The sequence below is a fragment of the Aotus nancymaae genome, unplaced genomic scaffold (assembly GCF_030222135.1).
Source record: "Aotus nancymaae isolate 86718 unplaced genomic scaffold, 86718_ANA_hifiasm-v0.15.2.pri h1tg000046l, whole genome shotgun sequence".
NCBI lineage: Eukaryota > Metazoa > Chordata > Mammalia > Primates > Aotidae > Aotus > Aotus nancymaae.
The window spans coordinates 24,271,069-24,287,574 of record NW_026988460.1 but is presented as its reverse complement, the minus strand read 5'-3'; the positions used below and the strand labels follow the sequence as shown (position 1 = coordinate 24,287,574).

General features: G+C 52.5%; 1 protein-coding gene across 1 annotated transcript in view; it reads left to right on the top strand.

Annotated features, from left to right (window-relative positions):
- The window catches only part of NUP210 (nucleoporin 210), a 99,883-nt gene that overhangs the window by 57,095 nt on the left and 26,282 nt on the right, over window positions 1-16,506 (top strand). The window contains exons 16-21 of the mRNA XM_021675727.2: window positions 1,422-1,595; window positions 5,440-5,632; window positions 5,877-5,983; window positions 7,391-7,495; window positions 7,595-7,696; window positions 15,893-16,021. Of these exons, the coding sequence (XP_021531402.2) occupies window positions 1,422-1,595; window positions 5,440-5,632; window positions 5,877-5,983; window positions 7,391-7,495; window positions 7,595-7,696; window positions 15,893-16,021 (810 nt within the window). The remainder of the gene's footprint in view (window positions 1-1,421; window positions 1,596-5,439; window positions 5,633-5,876; window positions 5,984-7,390; window positions 7,496-7,594; window positions 7,697-15,892; window positions 16,022-16,506) is intronic.

Sequence of the window (16,506 nt, the reverse complement as noted above, 5' to 3'; positions counted from 1 at the left end):
TTAAGAGGCTGAGGAGACCAGACAAAACATATGTGTGACCTGAATCCCCACATGCTGGCTGGCTGGCTGGAGGTCATCTTGCTGTTTAGGCGCCCTGGGGCCTGGCACTCCTTCCCTGGGGAGGGTGGGCTGAGAGCTCCTGGGACTCCTGGTGGGCATCTACTGCTCCATTTCCAAGTCAGGGAGCCCAAAGCAAAAGGGGTGTTTGGCGGGAAGCAGGAGGATGGGAGACAGCCCGTTTCTTTGGGAAGTGAAGGATATTCCTGCATGTGTAACAGGACAGAGAATATCAGTTGGCAATAAAACGCACATGCATGCTTCCCATGATGCCCTTATGGCATCAGCCATGCCACAGCTGCCCTGGTATGGCCAGAAAAGATGCCCAGTGATAGGTCTCACTCTCCATTGGAGTGGTTTTGGAAAAACAATAAAATAACAGGAATAATAACAACATCATAGAAAATAGTACAATAAGAATAAAATTCCTCATGAATTAAGTTGGATACATTTCCTATCCCTGGCATGACCCCACCATCCCTGTCCCCTCCCAGGGCTGTAGGAGTTTGACCCCCCAAGTAGGGTTACCTCTAGGGCCCTCCCCATCCAGGGCTCTGTGGCTCCCTCAAGTGGGGCGCCGGCTCCAGACAGAAAGCCTGTGTAGAGTCAGGGAGGCCACTGCCCTTGGTCCTACCTCATGGTCAGGAGGGGTGGGGGCTCGTGTCCTCCACAAAGTGCATGTCATCTGAGGAGGCTGAGGGCCCTCCCTCAAGATGGGCCCTGAGCTGTGGTGCTCCAGAGAAGAGGAGGTCAGATATGATTTCTGAGGTCCCAGCTCTCCAGGCAGACAGGTTTCCCTCTTTTCTTGAACCCTGGATTTCCCTCTCTGCAGCAGCCCATGGAGCACAGAGCATGAGGAGGTGGAGGGCAGGCTTCAGCTCCTCCTGGGCGTTGTCCCGCAGAGCTCCTATCTGACTTGCTTCCCCAGTCATTCTGCAGCACGCACTTCCCACGTCTATCTCTCGTTCCATGGGTGTTTTCACCTCAATATGGACTCCTCATTGAAGCATCCTTGAACTTGTGAATTTGCTAATGCGACCATGGGGTTTTCCTAGGGTCCTGGGAAACCATGAAGCCTCACCAGGTCTGCCTCTTCCCTGGGATAGGAGCAGCCAGTAGTTCTGGCTGACGTTTGCAGAGGGAACGTGGGCTCCCATCTGAGAGTCTCTTAAGTGTTGAGAAAGTGCTTTCTCACCCGTGTGCCACTGGGTCTCTGTTAAGATCCTGTGGTGTGAGTATCATCATTACTCCCATCCTACAGAGGAGAAAACTGAGTCAGAGGGAGCTGGGATGGGGCGTAGCACAGCTCAGAAAGGAGCAGGAACTCAAGCTTGGGGGTCTGACTGCCCACTGCGCCCTCCCAGGTCATCGCCCTGTCGGTGGGGAACAAGCCCAGTCTCACCAACCCCTTCCCTGCGGTGGAGCCTGCTGTGGTGAAGTTCGTCTGTGCCCCACCGTCCAGGCTCACCCTCGCGCCTGTCTACACCAGCCCTCAGCTGGACCTGTCCTGTCCGCTGCTGCAGCAGAACAAGCAAGTGGTGAGTGTGGGCTATGCTCGGGAGGCAAGGGTGCCACCTGCTTGGGCAGGAGGACATTGGTGGCCTTGCCCATGGTCCCGAGCATTGTAACGAACATAGCTCTACACTGCACTGCCTTTGTCTCAACAGCTGGCCCTGTGAGGGCACTGGTTACATTTGTGTTTTATATGCAGGGAACACATGGCTTGGAGTGGTGAGGGACATACAAAGTCACAGCTACTAGTGACAGTGCCAGGTGAAGATAGCATGGAAGTCCTCTTCCACACTCTGTCTCTGTTTGGCACTTGGTAGTTAAAAAATATCTCATCTTCTGTGCCTTGAGGGTGTTAAAGTGGGGCTTGCTGTCTATGGACAGAGTATGTAGGGTCAGGGCGGGCATGGGGGCTGCCAAGGAGAGGTGACCAGCTGCAGCATCCCCACAATGTGGGGGACATGGGGGAGCTGTGTTTCAGAAGTAAATGTTGGGAGGGGAATAAAGACCCTTGGGGGTCCATTTAACAGCAGGACTGGATGGGGAAGCCACAGGTCTGCTCCCCTTGGACTTGAGATGCATCCATGCCTTAGTCCCTAGTGCATTCAGAGCCCAGGGTGCTGAGTGTGTCCAGGCTAAGGGATGTGGGACACCCTCTGGCCAGCACCAGCCCCCAGCGCCTTCTCAGAGGAGGTGAAAAGGTGGCTCCTTACTCCTTGAGCATGTACTTATGGAGCATGTCCTCTGTGCCAGAGACAGGTCTAGGTTTTGGATTTCATGGTAATCAGGACAGGCAAGGAACCTACCTTCTAGAGATGACAGGGAGACCAGGAGATGCACAAATAAGCTGTATTGGAGGTGGCAAGTGCTGCAAGGGAAGTGAAATTGGGCAGCAGCAGAGCACGGAGGAGGCCGCTCAGGAGGAGCAAGGCAGGGCTCTGAGGAAGACATGTGCGAGCTCCACAATCTAACGCTGTGGAGCTGACTCCATTTATTCTTTGTAAGTCCTAGAGCAGACCCTGGCTCATAGGAGGAGCTTAGTAACTAGGAGTGCTGGATGAGTGAACCGGCGAATGCACTGTGCATGTGCCACTCCTGTCTTCACCTGTGACTCTTGCAGATTCATGGGTGGAAAAGCCACACAGGGATGCTGCTGGAGAACGGGGCAGGGAGTAGCTGAACTGGAGAGCAGATCCTCTCTGGAAAGGCATCCTGCTCAGCTCAGGGACAGCCAATTCAACTCCAGTCTTGACCCAGCCTTCTCATTTTCAAAGAAAAATGAATCAGAACTATGTGCATCTTCCCTGTCCTTAGCGTTGGCTGTGAGCTGAGCGAGCCATGTTGGGGCTGGGTTGTGCCTGGTCTGTCTGTTGGCCAGGACCTCTGCTCTAGCCCAGGGTTGTCTCTCTCAACTTAAAGATGATCGCTGCAGGGCTTGCCTCTGAATTGGCTTTGTGCATCATAGATGCTACCAGAAAATAATGGACCTCAAAGCTGGAGTAGCCATGTGATCCATCAGTCCCCAGGTTCCCGAGCCACCAGCCAGCCATTCAGGCGTGACCCTGCAATTTAGGGTCTCTCATTAGGGAACTTCGAGAAAGATAAATCCCTGCAATGCAGCCTGGGTGCAGGATCAAGGTAATTTTATACTCTCCAACTTCAGAGGCCACGTAAGATGTGTTTGCAGAGTAAACTATTGGTGAGGAGAGACACCGGAATGGAATGACTGATCAGAGTGACAAGGTGGAGCCAGGCTCAGCCTGACCCTGGCCCTCTGAGCAGGTCCTCCAGCGTGTGGCTTGCTCACTGTCAGTGGGCACCAGTTGCATGAGACTTATTAGGGGCATGAATGGGGCCATCCCCAGGTGAGACACCAGGCATTGGCCACACTGGATCAGGGAGGTCCTTGAGATTTAAAATTGGACCAGCTGAGTTCCACCCCTAAACTTGTGTGACCACGGACAAGTCATTTAACTTCCCTGGACCTCAGCCTCCCTGTTTGTAACGTGGGGTTTATGTTGTTGCCTCAAATGGGCCAGTCAGCTTGCAAGTGTGCTTGGCAGGTGTCAGTGTTCGTCCCTGGAGGAACATTGGTTTTCCAGCCAGGGTTGCATCTGGGGGAGCCATGGAGCACCTGGGATAGGCTTCTGCAGCCCCTGCCCACACTCCCAGCTCCTATATTATGAATAATGATGAGACCTCTGATGCCTGCTGATGGTGCGGCCTGCTCTTAGCAGGGCATGCATTAAGAATTTGTAGCCTGCTTGGATCAAGTGTTCTTTTGGGGCAAGAGAACTAGAAGGAGTTGGGAGGGGCCCTCATGGTATAGGTGGGGTGTTTAGTGCCTGTATCAGTCAGGCAGGCTAAGCCTGGCCAGGCTGCCACAGCAAACAAGGCCACATCCCATAGCTTCATGTGGCACAAGCTCATCTCTCGCCCATGCTGCATGAGCCTCTCTGGTTGGCTGGGAGACCCTGTTTTGTTTCATTGTGATCTTCATTCCAAGACATGAACTGTGGAGCAGCCACCATGTTGATCGTGACAGGTGCCATAGTGGAGAGAAAGGGAACGTGGCAGGTCAGGATCTTGCAGTGAAGCTTCCCATTAGTCCCATTTCACTGGCCAGAGCAAGTGCCTCGGTACTTTTAGCCAGAGGGTTAGAGAAGGGTGGTTATTCCTGCGGGACCACCCCCAAACACCCACCCCTGCCATCCCACGCCAAATAGAAAACTGGCCCTGTGTGTGAATGATGCTCATGGCCGTCACCTTTCCTACCTGAATGTAGGAAGGCTCTCTAAAATGACCTTGCAGTCCCCATATTTAAATCCACATCCTAGAAGGTGGGCTCGGTTGTGCTTTGTTTATCATAGCTGGAGAAACTGAGGCTCAGGGAGTTCATAACTTTCCTGGGCACTGAGAGGTGGAGCTGGGGCTCAATCCAAGCTGTGGGGTCAGATACACTTGGCCTCTGCTTTGTGGCCCTGCCCACAATGCCCCCATGCCATGTGGTCAGAGAAGGAAGGGATAGCCCGCAGGAATGAGGCTTGATTCAGCCCAGTTTGTAAGGGGAGAATCTGCTCGGGGAGTGAGAGATCACGGCAGAGTGGTGGGAATCCAGGATTTAGACCTGCAGCCTGGAGCTTCCATCCCAAATCTCCTTGGATGAGCTCCTTTCCCTACCTGGGCCTCAGCTTGTGCTTCCTTCACATGGGGATGACCCGTCTCACTTCCCTGAGACATTAAGGATCAGGCAAGAAATCCACTTTGAAAGGAGCTGTCCAAACCCAGTGGCTCTGGGATATCTTAGGTGTTGGAATCTGCATTCCTGTGAAACCATCAGTGGCGCCATCCTAGAGGCACTGATATGTGCCTGGGCGGAGGATGGCAATCATTTGGAAAGGTGAGGGCAGAGGGGAAGGAAAGCATCCTGCCCACAGTAGTAGGTCAGGGTAGAGGTTCCCAACTTCAGCACTGTTGACACTTGGGGCCAGACAGTTCCTGTGGGGAGGCTGTCCCGTGTATTGTAAGGTGTTTCAGCAGCATCATGGACCTCTCCCGACTAGATACCAGTGGCAACCCCCGACCCATCTGTAGGGACAGCCAGAAATGCTTCCAGCGTTGCTGAAGGCCCCCTAGTGGTTCTCATTTCCAGTCGAGAGCTGTGGTCTGGAGCCAGAGGCCAGTTTGGACAGGCCATGGGGGTACCTTAGTGGTGGGTGGCAGTAGTGAGGATTGCTTTCTGGCTCATCCCATTCCCTCACCAGCACCCCCAAGAGCCCATAGAGCAGCTGCTAGCCTCAGGGTGCACTGTGTGGTCAGTGTCCGGGTCCAGTCCTGGGTGTGGCCGAAGCATCTAACCTATGTTTCCTGCAGGTCCCAGTCTCCAGCCACCGCAACCCCCTGCTTGACCTGGCCGCCTACGACCAGGAGGGCCGCCGGTTCGACAACTTCAGCTCTCTGAGCATCCAGTGGGAGTCCACCAGGCCACTGTTGGCCAGCATCGAGCCTGAGCTGCCCATGCAGCTGGTGTCCCAGGATGATGAGAGCGGCCAAAAGAAGCTGCACGGTGAGCTGGGCGCAAGCCCGATGGTCCAGGCAGGAGAACAGAGACCAGCCAGGAAGCCTGCCAAGGCAGGCCAGTGCCTGTGGGAACTTAATTATCTGCACTTAGGGCCTGTTAACTCTTAAAGTCCACATAGTTTCAACACACTCGGTTGCCTGTTTTCAGATTCAAAACTGCAAATCAGAAGGAGGGAGTGGGTGCTGATGGGGCAGACATCCAACGGTGGCTTCCCTCTTCCTGGTCTCAGGTTTGCAGGCCATTTTGGTTCACGAGACATCAGGAACCACAGCCATCACTGCCACCGCCACTGGCTACCAGGAGTCCCACCTCAGCGCTGCCAGAACAAAGCAGCTGGTATCTCCCAGGGCCCAGTGGTGGGTGGGCCGTGGGTAGCGGGACAAGCCTCCTACTTCTGCTTAAACTCCACCAGGTGTCACAATGTCTTGAGCCACTGTCTGCTCAACTGCTGCTCCCCCACTCCAGCCTCTTGGGAACCCCAGGAGAGGGACCAATAGGTACACTGGAGGTGGGAATGAGAAGGGCTTCTCAAGAATAGCCCTTCCCAATGACACCTCATTGGAGGTATGGCCACAAGGAAATGTAGGTTTTGAATAAGGTGGAGGCAGCAGGTACAGGCTGGAAGGGGAAGGTGGGGCTGGATTCCCAGGGTCCCTAAATGCCAGGATGAGGTGCTTCTATTGCCCTCCTGGGAGCAAGCTTTGGAAGAGTCTGTGGCCCCACGGGGCAGCACTGGGGAGGCCAGTCTGGAGGGAGGTGGTCACTGAAGGGGCACACCTGTGCCTGTCTCTGACGATTCAGTCCTCACTGGCACCAGGAATCTCTTGATCGGGAGTGGGGGAGCGTCATGGCTCCTGCCTGATGTTCCCCCAGGACTTTGCACTTCCTCCCTTTGCCCCTCAACATGTTCCCCCAGGACTTTGCACTTCCTCCCTTTGCGCTGACACCCCCACTTCGCCACCCGTGGCTGAGTCACTCAGCTTCCTCCCCTTGCCATCTCTTCTCCCTGAGAGCTGCTCTCCCTTGCAGACAGCCTCCTTGTCCTTGTCACCCACACTGCACACCTTCCTGTCATTAACTCATTCTTGGCTCTTGCATCCATGCATTGGAGTCACTTCTCCCTGTGGGCAGTTGCTGCACTCTGAGTGCCTGGCACACCTGTGGCCCCAAGAAGGTGCTCGAACATGTGACCCTTTGGGGGCCTCAGATCTGGGTGGCTCCCTTGTGTGATAACATGGTGGGAAGCAGAGCTCAATGGGTCACGTGCCACCCTAGGGGTTGAGGGCTATCCTTGTTGTCTTAGGAGCCGGCCTTGGCCACTCTTCCAGGGGACCCTCCCCCACTGCCTGACCTGATGGTGGCCTCCCCATCCCCCACCCCAGTGGTGTGTCTGCCACACACTCCAAAGCTGGCCCTTTGCTGTGAGATCCTGAAAGGCAGGACGTGTGTGTGAGTCGTCCACCACTGAGGCTTGCGGGGGTGGGGTGACGTCTTCTAAGCGGGACTGCTGCCAACCCCCTCCTTGGTCTGGAGTGGAAGAACCGGCAACTCACTCCACCTCAGGAGGCTGAAGGGAGGCCTCAGAGGGTCTGTGGCTTTTCTACTGGGCGCAGGAGTACCGGGGGTGTATCGGAGCATGTGGCTAGCAGCAAGGCCAGGCCCTGGGGCCTTTGGGCCTGCTCTTCCTGAGGGGCAGCCTGACCATGGCCTCCTGAATCTGATGGCCTTGCCCTTGCCCTTCAGCATGACCCTCTGGTGCCTGTGTCGGCCTCCATTGAGCTCATCCTGGTGGAGGATGTGAGGGTGAGCCCGGAAGAGGTGACCATCTACAACCACCCTGGTGTTCAGGTACAGCCCTTGCCCTGCCACCTTCCTGGAAGAGACCCACCGGGGACCCCCTTGCCCTCCCACATGTGGCCCAACCCTCCCTGCATCTGTTTCCTGTAGGTGGAGCTCCGTGTCAGGGAAGGCTCGGGTTACTTCTTCCTCAACACCAGCACTGCAGATGTTGTCAAGGTGGCCTACCAGGAGGCCAGGGGTGTCGCCATGGTAAGCTTGGGCCATCGGTCCCCACTGCTGGTTTTCATTCCTCATCTGGGCTGTTGTGATTAATCAATTTATTATTTTAAAAGCTGGCAGTTGGTTGGGTACACTGGCTCACACTTGGAATCCCAGAACTTTGGGAGGTGGAGGCAGGAGGATCACTTGAGCCAAGGAGTTTAAGACCAGCCTGGATAATATAGTGAGACCCGCATCTCTGAAAAAAAAAAAAAAGAAAAATCAAAAAACTAGGGCCATGTGCAGTGGCTCACACCTGTAATCCCAGCACTTTTGGAGGCCAAGGTGGGCAGACCATGAAGTCAGGAGTTCAAGACCAGCCTGGTCAATATGGTGAAACCCTGTCTCTACTAAAAATACAAAAATGAGTCAGGCGTGGTGGTGGGGGTCTGTAAGCCCAGCTACTCGGGAGACTGAGGTAGGAGAATTGCTTGAACCTGGGAGGCAGAGGTTGCAGTGAGCTGAGATCCCACCATTGCACTCCAGCCTGGGTGGCAGAGTGAGACCCTGACTTAAAAAACAAAAATTAGCTGAGCGTGGTAGCACAGGTCTGTGGTCCCAGCTACACAGGAATCTGAGGCAGGAGGATTACTTGAGCCCAGGAGGTTGAGGGGTGCATTGAGCAGTGGTCATCCTCCAGCCTGGACAATAGACCTAAGTGAGAAACCTAGACCCTGTCTCTAAAAAAAAAAAAAAAAAGCTGGCACTTAATCACATCAGCTATAATTAGCAAGGTCTTTGATTCTCTGACTCATTCTACAACTTTAGTCATTCTCATGAAAGCTTTGTGATTCTTATTCCATGACCACAAACTATTAGTTACCTAATGGTTTCCTTTCCATCAGTCCTTTAATTAAAATTAAAATATTATTCCACAAGGAGCACTATAACAGCCATAAAGAACATTGCTTTTAAAAGATGTCTCACCTTTCTCTATTTTTCTTTGTTTCTCTCTTGACCCTCTCCCTACTCTTGCAAGTATTGACTTAGCTGTGCTCATGGCTGGAAGGATTCTTCATCTGCTTTTATTATGTTATTTTAAGGTTTTTGTTTTTTCATGTTGCTAATGTAAGCCACAGTCCATCATCAAGTTTTTATTGATATTCTTTGTTTGATTATGACATTGTTATCAAATCTTCCTTTACTCCCTTCACCATTGTTTGCTTGGAATGCTTTGCCTGGTGAATCTGATCTCTGGCAGCCCTTACAGACAGTTTCTGTCACTGCCTTTTTCCTGGAGTATGGGTCACATTTTCCTGGTTTTTTTTTTTTTTTTTTTTTCATGTCCTATAATTGTTGGAAACTGGACATTTTAGGTAATGTACTGTAGAAACTCTGGGTACTGATCCCCATCCCCACACTAGAGCTTGTTATTGTTATTTTGCTTTTTTACTTCTTTAGTAACTGGCTGTGTTATTTTGTTGAAGACACACACACACCCCTTTTCCCCAGTAAGAAGTCTCTGATATTGCTCTTAGGGGACAATACCTTGGTATGTCGTTTGTCACTCTGGGGTGATTTTGGCCTTTGCAGGGCTTTTTCTGGACTATCTTTCACTGACCACTCAACTAATTGAGGCTGATTGCTCCATTGTCTTCAGTAATTCCCTGGGGCATACATTCCTACACAACCCAGTCCAATCATGTTTAGGATCCTTGGAAGAGACCCTTTCCCTAGATGTTTAAGGTTTGTTCTGACCCCAGGACAGCTCTTCCCAGCTCTCTCTGTTTCCGTTTCTCTCTGGCAGACTTGCCAGCTCAGTGTAGCTAGCCCACACTGCCTGGGACTCTCTGTTGCCTTCCAGGTGCCTTTCAGCACAACCTCCACTGTTTTGGAGAGTGCGCTTAGGCTTGAACTTCTCCGAACTGTGTTGCACATGAAGTCAGTTCCTTCGGGAGTGACTCACACTTTCTGTTTTCTGCCTGCTGCTTTCCCAGGCAAACTGAGCTGGAGCTATGGTGCTGGTCACAGTGGTGCATCTCTGTCTGGTGACACCTGTATGTTAGGAGCTGGGCGCTTGGTGAATGGGGCAACTGCCCCAGTGTTCCTCGGCTGGCCTCTCTCTGCATGGAACCCCACCCCATGAGCCAGGGAAGGGTGGCTGGACCCCAGTATTCTCATGGGTGCTGCACCCAAGGCAGAGCCTCCATCCCACGAATGGGGTTTGGGTGGAAGACAAGAGCCTCCACCTCTCAGCCCAGTTTCCTTGGATTCAGCCTCAGCAAGCAGTAGCTGGGGCATGATAAGAAAAGCTGACATACTGCCCCTCTTAGAGCTGGGGGTGAGGGAGCCCTGTGATCTTGAAGGAACCAGTCTGGAATAGAGCCACCCCTTGCTGGGGCTGAGGAGTCAGGGAGGATGGGCATCTTATTTTAGACACTGCAGGTCCTTGTGGTTCTTCCCAGGTCTTAGTGGATTTTCTTGGATAAACACTTCTTCATTTGCTGGGTGTCCTGGTAATCATCCCAGAGATTCTAAACAGCTGTGTGTGTGTTTCATGGGGAGGTCTGTGGCCTCCTTACACTGTCCTGCAGCACTGGCACCTCCAGCTGGTTTTTGATATGTGGGGGTGTGGGCCTGTGAGGCAAGAGCTTCCGATTTTTAAGAGAAAATAGTTTTTGTGTGAAACACCCCTTGTTTAAAAAGTTTTTTAATTCAGTTTTGTTGTTTGGTGTTTGGGGTGGTTTTGAAAACCTTCCTTCAGTGTTTGACCTTGGTCTCCAGCTGTCTTGTAGAGAAGACACTTTCTCAGCCCTGTCCCTCAGAGGGGGAGGGAGTCCCGCTGTTCCTGTTCTTCTCAGAGGCAGACCCTTGGATGGCAGGACGCCCTCAGCACCTGGGAACAGGCATGTGGTTGGAGGACACTGGAGGAGGCGAGGAGCCTGAGACCACAGGCAGTGTCCTCTAAGCGTTCTTATCCCCTCATAGAAGAAAGAATAATTCCCCAGCTCTTCTTCCAGCCATGCAAGTGAGGAGAACCTCACATCTTAATTCTGGCTGCTTGACGTATGCCTTGTTTTATTTACTTTTCGATATTAATAAAAACTTCCTCATTACCGAGAAAGTTAGGGAAAATGTGTACAGTGCCAGTGAAACCGGGACACGTACTCATTCACATTTACCTTGCACCTATCATTTTTTGCAAGCCTTGAGAGTAGACTTGTGAGTTCCTAGAGGTTGGTGATGGACTAGGCTGTGTCTCTAAGTAGTAAGCTCCCTGTCTCTGGAGGCATTTGAGCAGAAGCTGGGACGCTTGTCTTAAAGACTCAAGGTGGGATTCCAGCATGGGAGTCAAGTCTCCCCAGGAGACCTTTAAACCCCTGTTGAATCCTAAAATGCTGTGATTCTAAGAGTGCCTCTGCAGTTCTGTTTTACAGGTGGCCACAGGAGAGCTCTGGCACTCTCTCTCTCTGGATTATAGACTGGCCCCTGGGCTAGTCGAGTGGCACAGAGTGCCAATTGCAGGCAGGACCCGGGATGAGTCTCCCTTATGGCAAGCAGCAGCCCATACAGCAGGCCTTGTGAACTGCTATGGTCCAGAAGTTTCCTTACATGGAGGCGGCCTGCCCACTGGGGTCTTCACCTCCCTTCATTTTGGACTTATGCCAGAGATCCTCGCAACTCCAAATGGAAATCAGGCCCTGGTTCCTCTGGGCCTGATTCGGAAGCCTGGGGGAGGAATTTTCCAGGAAGCACTGACGTCAGCAGCAGGTCCTGGTTGCTTCAGAAACAGTTGCAGGCGGCTGTTTCTGAGGGATGTCTATGTGTGGCTGTGGCTTTTTCCAGCTGCTGAGCAGCAGCACAGAGACAGACAAGCCCCCAGCACTCCCCAGTTAGCTCACAGAAAGGATTTCTTTCCTTCTTATTGATACACATTTGGAACGCAAGGATGGCTTGCAGGCATGTGTGGCTTCGGAGTATCTCTGGGGGGCTCTCTGGGGCTCACACAGCAGGGGTCCTGTGAAGGTTTTTATGCCCACACAATGGGTGTGGGCTTTGCAGGGCTGTGATGAATTCTGCTCACACAGCCCCAAAATGCTCTTATTAGGGTCTTTATTTTGTTTTCGGCTGGTTTGCACATAGGCATGTTTATCCTATTTAAACCTAGGGTGTCCTTCTTCTCAACGATTCTTTACATTTCAAACAAGTCCTCCAGGCGGAACCCATGAGATGACCAGAGCAGGGGAGGGAACCTGCTAAGCGCTTTACACGTTTCATTAACTCGTGCACTCAGTGATGCTGGAGTGCCTATCGTGTGCCAGGTGCTGTGCTGTGCTGGGTGCTGCGAATTCAGGAGGGAATGAAGCAGGGCTGGAGGCGGCTTCTATGAGCTGTGGCTATGTCTCTCCATCTCCTGGGTCCTGTGAGCTGCAGTTGTATCTCTCCATCTCCTGGGTCCTTTGAGGTGCAGCCAGTCATGGGGCCATTGTTCAGGCGAGGACACATATCCAGGATGAGGGGGGAGTGGGTGGCAGCTGTGGAGTCTGAAGTCAGGTGCATCCTCCGTTTCCCTGAGACTGATCTGTGGACAGTGGTGCACGTCCCCAGCCCTCGCCCTTGGGAAGGTCACAGGGCTGATCGGGTCCCTGTGTGAAGTGTCATCCAGCGTCCAGGCCAGGGCCACACTACCTGTGATTTTTGTGTGAGCTTAGGTCCTCCCTGCTGGCCTTGAGGGTGGGTAATCAAGGGCACACTCACATGGCACTGTCTGGCCCATCACGTGACATTGACAAGCAGCCTGCAGGAAATGGAAGCCGATGGCTCTGGTGATGTTCAGAAATAGCTGCAGGGTCCCTTCTCCCCTGCAGTCACCACCTGTCAGGGACAGGACTAAAATGTGATCAGGGCTCCAGGAAGTGGGGGCCGAGATGATGCAGGCAGAGCCGTGGGTCTGGCAAGCTCTGAGGTATGTGACAGTTTCAGCCCCCACGTGCACAGAGCTGCCTCTGGCTGCACTCAGCGTCTTAATGAGCAATGACGCATTTTCATCTCTGACTCGATGACAGGACTTTCCCCTTGGCTCAGTGTTTCACAATGTTCTCAAGTGGCACCTTCAACACTTAGAAATTAGAATTCATTTTGGGCATGGGTAACCACCACCTCCTTTTCCTTGCAAACGTTCTCCCGTGTGTCAGTCAGGAAGCAGATGTATCCAGAATGCACGGAGAAGCTGTGTGGTGTGAGCTGCATGCACAGTGCAGTTAGGAGTGGGTGCAGGTCCCGCTCTGCCACCAGCTAGCAGCCAAGTGCCCTCCATTAACCAAGCCTCCAGGGTGGCCTGTTGGGTGCCCCCTTACAGCATCGCTGTGGGGTGCATTTAGCCACTGTGCACCAGCCTGAGAGGCAGGCCAGTCTTCGAGATGATGGCCACATGTCCATCCCCTGGGAAATCGAGTGGAAGAGCAATTGATTTCCCTACTGCCATTTTATGTCTTTGTTTAAAATGTGCAAGATGGTTCTTCTGAAGAAGAAGAAAAAGAGAAAAAGCCCTTCTCTACATTGCCCTGTGTTTCCCTGTGTGGGGCTCCGCAGTCGGAGTACCATGGAATTTCTTCACATTGTGAAGGACCTGCCCACTCCTGACAGCAGTAACTTTTGTAGGGGTTTCAGGTTGGAGCCTTAAATTGGGTTCTCAAAGAAAGTTCTCATTACTCTCTGTAATTTTTCATTGAGTTTTCTTTGAGAGAAATGTAATAACCTGGGGAGAATCAGCCCCAGCAAAACCAGAGACCTGATGGCTCCTGGACCCCGCTCCGCAGCCCATATTGATACCAGGCTCATGTGGCGGTGGCTTGAGTCACAAAGCTATTGTTTTGGAGTACAAGCATGACATCCATTCTGGGATCTTTATTAATCTACTCTAAGTCATTGTGTGGAATAACTCAGGCATGCTTTTAAAGTCTGTATTGATGTACTCATTACACAGGTGATGTGTGCGGCTCAGGCCAGCTTATTGATCCTCCATGCCCCCAGCCAGCCATGGGCCTGGGCCTTTCTCAGCTTGGCCTTTGCTTTTGTCCACTCTCTGCCTCCCGAGCCCCCTAGTTCCATTCTGGCTGTAGGAGACATCCAGCCCCATTCCCCTGGGAAGTGGAGAGTTGAGGGAGGACCCTAAACTGGGAATTGAGGTATCTGGTTCTATCCCCAGCTCTGCCTTTTCAAAACCACATCCCTGTCCCATCATCTGGGCCTCAGTTTCCTTATTTGTACATTGAAGAGGTTGGACCAGAATCAGCACTTCCCAAATAAGTGAAGATTCATGAGGTTTGCAGGCGATTTTCAAAATTTCCAAGTCTTATCAAAGCTGGTTTTACTCAGTAAAGCTGAACAGGCTGCAGCACCAGATTCCATGACCTTATCTAGAATTACTTAGAGCAGAGGCTCTGGATCTTCATTCAAGATGTGCATAGGGAGCTAGGCTGTACCAGATGTGGGACTGAGTCCCGAGGGTATGTGAGTGCTGGGGACAGCCTGGAGGGGAAGGCCAAGTGCACTGTGGGGCCATCAACACTTATGGCACGTAAGTCCGGCCCCCCGGAGAAGGGAGCAGAGGCGCTGGAGGAGCTGACCTGGATGAGGGAAGACTGTTCTGAGGAAGGACCCTGGACCTGTGCCTGAAGGATGACTTGGAGCCAGCAGGTGGAGGCTGGGGAAAGAGTCCAGGTCTTTAAGGTGGGCTGTGAGGCCGGGAGGCAGGCAGGCAGGCAGGTAGCAGCTAGCTGGCTGTGTGAGTGGGAGAGAAGGCCCCCATGGCTGGAGCATAAGCATAAGTGTGGAGGAGTGTGATGTGCATGGAATCTGGAGCAGAGGCAGGGGCCTGGCCATGCCAGACTTTACAGGGCATGCTAAGGCTTTGGGCTCATTCTCAGAGCACTGGGCAGCTGTTGAAGGGTTTTCACCTGGGTGCGATGTGATCCTGTTTGGTTGTCTCCTTTGGGTCAGAAACATCATTATTATTATTATTATTATTATTATTTGGTAGGTTCTTAATATTGAAACTCTAGCTTTGCAAACCTGAAGTGCTTACTTTAAAACCCCTTGCTCCCCACCCTATAAATATGAGACCACAAAGAGCAAGCAACAAAGCCAGGCCCAGATAGAGGAGTGGGGCAACCAGGTGGACTCAGCCACCAGCTCCATGGCCTGTCCCTGGCTGCCCAGCTCCAGGACCCCCCCAGGGGGAAATACACGCCTAAGCAGCAAGACAAGCTGTGTGAAGTCCATCATAAACAGACATGGTATGTGTGTGAATGCCCATCTTTTGCAGCATGAAAGAGTGATTGTGATGCACTTTCTTGGAGAGAGAGTCTTGAAGGTAGAATTCCTAAAAGCGGGTAGTGAGAAAAGGATTAAAAGGTGGGTTCTTGCCTTGAGCCCAGAAGTTCGAGGTTGTAGTGAGCTGTGATCTCATCACTGCACTCCAGCCTTGGGGACAGAGTGAGACCTTGCCTCTAAAAATAATAAAATAAATAAATGTTAAAAAGGTCTTTGGCAATGAAAAGGCTGGAAAACACTAGCTCTGATTTGTTCATTCACACACAACGCCTTGGCAGTCACCGCTTCCCACGGAGCTGGGGCTGTGATGAGACACAAAGATGGGCGAGTTGCACGAGCTGCACAGAGCTCACGCTGGGATGGCTTTGCAGGCCACTCTCAGCCCCTATAGTTCAGTCAGTCTGTTTGGGACTTCCTGTGCAACTGCTAATGGAAAACATCTGCCTCGTTTCTGCCAGCCCCTGACTTGTGGTTTCACAAGGGCTGCAGCGACAGATGGCCAGCTCAGGATGTGGTGTCCTGGGACTGCACCCTCACCCTGCCCTCAAGTTGCTGCACCTCCCAAAGCTGCTCACTTCCCCCCTTGGAGCAGCTTCCATTTTCTTTTCTTTGTAAAATATGCAAAGTGGAGATCGATGCTCTGTGAGATCCAGCCCGGCATTAACGTGTTACATCCCGAACCCATCCCCTGGCCAGCAGTGGGGCTCATGCCTAGAGGTGGGCAGGGCACTATTTGGGGTAGAATTTCCCTTGTCCACTGCTTCCCAGTGCTAGCCTGGCGGGCTCTGCAACTGGCATCCCATGAGGTAATAGGCTGGTGCTGAGGGCGAGGCGCTGCTCACGGACCTGAGAAGAGGAGGGCCCTGCAGCTGCATAACCCAGCACCCCCCCACCCCCACCCCGATCTTGCAGGTGCACCCTTTGCTCCCGGGCTCATCCACCATCATGATCCATGACTTGTGCCTTGTCTTCCCGGCCCCGGCCAAGGCTGTCGTTTACGTGTCAGACATTCAGGAGCTGTACATCCGTGTGGTTGACAAGGTCAGTGGAAGCTTCATGACGGGTCCCCCTCAGCTGACCTGCAGGAACTGGGAGGGAGGTGGGTATGGGAGGAATGTTCCCCATGGCCGTTGCTTTTGCTCCTAGGGTCTGCATCCCTCCCCCTGTAAGCTTGCAGAACTGTCTCCCATCTCCTTTGCTCCCTGTGGAGGGTGCAGAGTCCTTTCAATAAGGGACTTCATCCCAGGTGACATCCCCATGCGGCTGCTTGAAGTTGCCTCTAAATTAGCCGTGACCTGAGAATTCATGTCTTCTGACTGGTGTAGGTTGTTAGCCAGCCAGGCACACGCCTTGCTGAGCGTGGATTTTCTTCCCAGAATATAGGTTTTGGGTTCTTGGGTTTCAGTGGCAAATGAGTACAACTCACCTGTGCCAAGTGTCATTACAAAAAGAGACAAGGAAGAGATCTCGGTTTATCTTTCACATCGATAGGGAATTTTTATTACTCCAAATATCTGAGGTGACTG